Source organism: Macrotis lagotis, chromosome 3, assembly GCF_037893015.1.
Source record: "Macrotis lagotis isolate mMagLag1 chromosome 3, bilby.v1.9.chrom.fasta, whole genome shotgun sequence".
In the NCBI taxonomy this organism is placed as follows: domain Eukaryota; kingdom Metazoa; phylum Chordata; class Mammalia; order Peramelemorphia; family Peramelidae; genus Macrotis; species Macrotis lagotis.
In genome coordinates, this window is record NC_133660.1 from 298,665,847 (window position 1) to 298,671,961 (window position 6,115).

The 6,115-nt window shown below is 33.4% G+C and overlaps 1 protein-coding gene across 1 annotated transcript; it reads left to right on the plus strand.

Moving 5' to 3' along the window:
- Positions 1-3,419: 3,419 nt before the first annotated feature.
- Positions 3,420-4,349, plus strand: LOC141516898 (olfactory receptor 5W2-like). The gene has a single exon (XM_074227854.1). It carries the CDS (start codon positions 3,420-3,422, stop codon positions 4,347-4,349), a length of 930 nt encoding a protein of 309 aa, XP_074083955.1.
- Positions 4,350-6,115: the final 1,766 nt, after the last annotated feature.

Genomic DNA, 6,115 nt, shown 5'->3' on the forward strand with positions numbered 1-6,115 from the left:
CATGCATATTTTGTTAAACATGTTTCCAAGTTAGTAATAGATTATACTCTCTTTATCTGAGGAATTAATGAACATTTTTAGCTGGTTTTGCATTTTCCTCCTTTGATATATTAAGTATTAATTTTCTGGCTATATAAAAAAGTAGTATGTTGATTCTATCCCATACCATATCTTTTTTTTCCTGTTAACACATTACTTTCCTATTTTGGGACCTACCAGACAACGTGCTCTCTCGCTCTCTCTCTCTCTCTCTCTCTCTCTCTCTCTCTCTCTCTCTCTCTCGCTTCTCACACACACACGCACACACAAACACAGTAACACAGACACACACACACACACACACACACTCACACACACACACATGCAAAACACTCACAGAATTTTCCTGAAAAATGATTACATCAAGGAACAATCTTTCATTCTTTTCGTAAATTAAACAATATCCAGTTTACACCATAGGATATCGACCTATGAAAGTCAAATTAAAAAGTTTGACATGTTGATGCTGATGGGGTGGAAATGGAAAATAAAATTTAAGGAATCTTCTTTATTCATTTAAAAACATCATTGAAAATGAAAAAGTAAAGACCATAAATTGCCATAAGAATTTTTGGGAGTGTCTATTTCTAAATGTATCAACTAATGTTGTGTTTTCATTGTAGATCAAAATGTAAGTGAATAAAATCCCTATATCATTGCAGATTATAATTTAATCTCCAAATTACTTTCTTATGAATATGACTGAGGATTGTCCTTAGGCAAGTGACAGATTTGGGATCACACTAGCCTGTAGGAACAAAAGGAAGCTCTTAACACCAGGTTTATTTACATATAAGACCAGTAAAATAAGCATTAAGAAACAAAGAAAAAGTGCCATACACATAGTAGGGATTTATAAATATTTGTCAAACTGAATGAATAGCAACAGATTTTAGTAAAATTAGCAGAAAGATTAACATGAATATTTTACCTTGAGCCAGATGATGCCTTTCAATTATATATATTCATAAATATATATTCATGTACACACATATATCCATATCCATATATAATTTCCACCTTTTCTGATTGAACAAACAGGCTCAGAAAGGTTCTTTCAATTGTCTGTAGTCATAGCCAATATGTGCCAGAGAGCAGACTTCATGATTCTAATGGTAGTTACAGAGGGCATTGCTGAAGGAATATCCCTACCCTTCATAAGACACAACTTCTTATTAATTTGGGAAAGAAAGTATTGCTAAATTGTACTGATGCCGAGATCTATGGTGCAGTTGCACCAAAGAAAAGGTGAACTAATCTCTTCTGAAACTAACAACATGTTTTAAGGGTTTTTTCTGCTTTGATATTTTTTTTTAAATTTTCATATGTCCTCCCCTTACACTTTTGATTGTCATCTTTAATTCTGAGGGTATCATCAGCTTTCCAATTACTAAGATTTGCAAATCTTGAGTGTTATCCGTTATCCCCATCCTCCTCTCCCCCTCTCTCTAACTCTGTCTCCCGCTCTGTCTAGCTGTAAGTCTGTCAGTCTGTCTGTGTGTCAGACACACACACACACACACACACACACACACACACACACACACACACACACAGAAACACACAGAATGTCCCTTCAATTGCAAAGTTCCATAAAATATACCTTTGTTCCATATCTTCTTTCCAATCTCTGTTCTCATTCAAAACTGTCCCAACTCTGGTCCAAACCCCCAAACGCATCTCACCTCTTTTATTATTTCGCCTTGTGTTTAGTTTACCTGCTTCATTCAATCACTCCCAAATCTAGGACACCCTTTAATGAGCAATCAGTTTTGTTTTGTTTTCTTTTTCTAAAGAGTAGGTGTGATCATGTTGCCATTCCACTCCTACTCAATTAATTCAAATGGCTCCTTATTTACACAATGGTCAAACTTACAATTCTCTGCTCATTTCCTTTTTATCTTTCTAGTCTATTTGTGCCACATTTCACTTTACTTGTCAACAGTTAGCTAGGTGGCTCATTGAGTAGACTTTTGGACCTAGAGTCAGAAAGATTTGAGTTTTCATTTTGCCTCAGATACTTACAAACTAAGTTAACCTTAGTATATCACTAAAGTTCTGCCTCAGTTTCTTCATACAATAAAAAGATAATGAAGCACCTCTCAGAGTATTTGAGAATAAAGTGAGAAAACAAATTTAAAGCACTTTAGAAAGCTTTAAAATAAAAAAAAAAATTACTATTCTCATTCCTATAATGTATTATAAGTTTTAGTACCACTTATTTCATTGTTGTTACTAATTACACATTATTTATTACTGGACATTTTTATGACCTTTTCTCAACCCTGTATTAATTTTCTCTTCTTAAATGTCCCTCCTGGATTTCTTGTTTAATTCAAATTTCAGCTAATTTCACACAGTGTGCAATAAGAACCTCTCAAGTGATAAATACATGCGCATTGCCCTTAAAATTATCATACATAGATTTGCTTATACCCATTTTTTTGGTTGTTTAATTTGACAGTAGTTTCTTCAGAGAATCAAGTTTCTTTTTATCTCCGGTAATTATCAAATTGATTATATATAGTAGTTTTTAACTAAAATTTTATTAGGCACCCATTTTACCATTGAGGAAAATGGGGCTCAGGAATGTATGGGTATTTGATCATGATCACATAACTAATATATGTCTGAGGCAGAATTTTGGTTCATATATTTGTGAATTCAAGTTTAATGATGTTTAAATATGTATCAGTTCTATGGGTTGAAGTCCTCTGGTGATGTAGTTTGGGGAGAAATAAGACTTCTGATATTTTAGAATTTTTCAAAATTTCAGATTTCTCAGAATACTTCAGGAGAACTTTATAATGATCTTCATCTAATATTTACACAATGTGAAAAAGGCAAATTATCAAATGCCTCTGAAATTTTGTTTTTATTTTTTGCATTTTTTTCCTTTTTATGGGTTTTTTTAGGTTTTTGCCAGGAAAATGGGGTTAAGTGGCTTACCCAAGGCCACACAGCTAGGTAATTATCAAGTGTCTGAGGCTGGATTTGAACTGAGGTACTCTTGACTGCAGGGCCGGTGCTCTATCCACTGTGCCACCTAACCATGCCTGAACTTTTGTTTTTAAAGAAAAATATCTGAAATCTTACACTTTGCAGTTCACACTTCATGAGTTAATGCTAAGGAATTTTTTAAGTCTTAAATCACTATACACTTGTGAGGCACCTTTGCATCTTCAGTTATTTTGCTGGAGAAGATGTAGGTTAATAATTTTCTTTGGCATGAATAAATAATGGACAGGAACTATCTTTCTCATTCTTACAGATGAGAATCAATCTGAAAGTCCTGTACTCAGCAGCTTCACAACAAAGTAAAAGAGAATTACTTCACTTCTCTGTTTCCTGTACTTAGGGAGAGAGCAAAGGGGAAAAAAATGATGGAGAATTACTCCACTCCAACTGAGTTCATCCTCTTGGGAATCACCCCGGCTCCGGAGTTAAAAGTGGCATTTTTTGTTCTTTTTCTCATCGTTTATTTAGTGACTCTTATAGCAAATCTTGGGATGATCATCTTAATCAAGATAGACTCCCAACTCCATTTGCCCATGTACTTCTTCCTTAGCCACCTGTCCTTCTGTGACCTCTGCTACTCCTCTGCTGTTGGCCCCAAGATGCTGGTAGACTACTTTGCCACAGACAAATCCATTCCCTTCATTGGTTGTGCTCTGCAATTCTATGTCTTCTGCTCCTTTACAGATTCTGAACTTTTATTATTAGCAGCAATGGCCTTTGATCGTTACGTGGCTATCAGTAACCCTTTGCTTTATACAGTAAATATGTCAAATCGGGTTTGCTACTTATTAATTGCTGGTGTTTACATGATGGCTGTGGTGGATGCTCTAATTCATACCACATTAACATTCACATTGAATTTCTGCAGGTCCAATGAAATCAATCATTTCTTCTGCGATGTTCCTCCTCTTTTATTGATCTCTTGTTCTGATACCCATGTCAATGAGCTGGTGATCTTCATTGTCTTTGGTTTTATTGAAATATTCACCATTTCAGCAGTACTCATTTCTTATTGTTATATAATTTTGTCTGTCTTTAGGATCCACTCCACTGAGGGCAGATGCAAAACATTTTCAACCTGTACTTCTCATTTAACTGCTTTCACAATCTTCCAGGGTACAATGCTTTTCATGTACTTCAGGCCTAGTTCTGCCTATTCGTTAGACCAAGACAAAATAACCTCTTTGTTTTATACCCTTGTCATTCCTATGTTGAACCCCTTGATCTACAGTTTGAGAAACAAAGATGTCAAAGGGGCCGTGGGAAAACTGAAAAATAAAATATGTTATTAATATCGGTTGCTATTATCTCAATGAACTGGACTCTATTATAGAAGACTGAATATTCAAGACCTCAATTCATCCCATTAAAGATATGATTTGTTTTAAATTTGGTTGAGGTGTCAACACTATCATGCCTGTACATAAACATTGAATCTCAACAGGTCAAAGGAACATCAGAGTTCCCCCATTCTAATCTATATTTAAACAGAAATTTATTCCAAAACATTTCTTACAATTATCTCATGTCAGATATTACTTGGAAAGATACATATAGACATACATACACATACAGATTATGTGCATATGCACATACAGGCATGGGCACCTGAACGTATATGCATTTGTGTGTATTTTGTTTATATTCTTTTTACAATATGAAAATAAGTGGTTCAAGATTAACAGTTTCAAAATGATCAAAGGGTCTATATTTGTCAATATCTGACTTTATTATCTATATCATTGAACTATTGTTATTTTGATCAGATAGGTGATTTCATTTGTGAAAGGCTATTCCAGTATGGAATTATTCCTTCTACCAATTCAGATTCAAGACTATGGGATAGGCCCACAGTCCAATGTGTAACAAAAATGGACTTCTACCCAAATTTTCCTCATCAAAAAACTTACCCTGAAGCCACTCTCTATGTGTTTTGATCTTCAGAGTATCTAATATATTGCAAGTTTTTTTATAGATGTCTATGGTTATGTTGCTTTTCTGAAACATCCAAAATCTCAATCAAATAGACATTGTTAGCAGCATACTTTTTAATATAGCATTTCTATTTCTCCCATTATCCATTTCTTTGTATAAATATTTTAATCTTACACTAAGTGAATGAATTTATCATGCTCTTGGAATAAGGAATATTTGGATTGCTTATTATATAAACTATTACCAAAAAGAAGGAATAATTAATTCTGGGTTATTGAAACAAATTTAAAAAATATTCATTGATATATCTTGATAATGAAGTATAAGTTTGATGTGAAATAGCTTAAAGGAAAAAAAAAAGAAGCCCAGGATAAACTTCAAGGGACACCTAGATTTAGATGGGATAACATGAAAGAGGATTCAGGATTAATCACATTTGTAGGAGAAAAACAGGAGAGAATGATATCCTATAAATCTGGAGAGAAGAAACTATTCAGAAGGAGTCTTCAGCACTGCTTAAGGCTATAGAAGGAGTAAGGAAAATGTGGATTGAATCAAGATAATTGCATTTATCAACAAAGAAAAAAAACAGTTTCAGTGAAATAATGAGAATAGAAAAATAATTCAACACTTTTCCTGGTAATATATACATATATAATTCAACAATATCAAATTCAGTGACACAGATACTTCATGTAATAAAAAACTAGTACGTTCAGTTTTTTATATGAAATGTGACAAAATTATAGAGGATTCATATCTTATCTAGGGAATCTGCAAAATTATCTAGTCCAACATTCACATTTAGAGATGACAAAATCAAAGAGAGTGAGGTAACAATTTTGTTGCAACAAAGTCAGTTATGTCACACTTAGTCAATACAGTGATTTTGGATATAACTTTTCATCCATGACTTTTCATCCATTTTAATGAAGTACTAATGGGCATGATACTATGGTCTGAGGAGGAGAGATCCATCTTGTAATAAATTAATAAGTATTAATGTATGACAATATTGTATAGGCATTAGGTAGGAGAGTGGACATAAAAGGAATGGAACATGCATATATAAATATATATATATACATATATTTATATATATGAAATAAGAAATATGACTGAG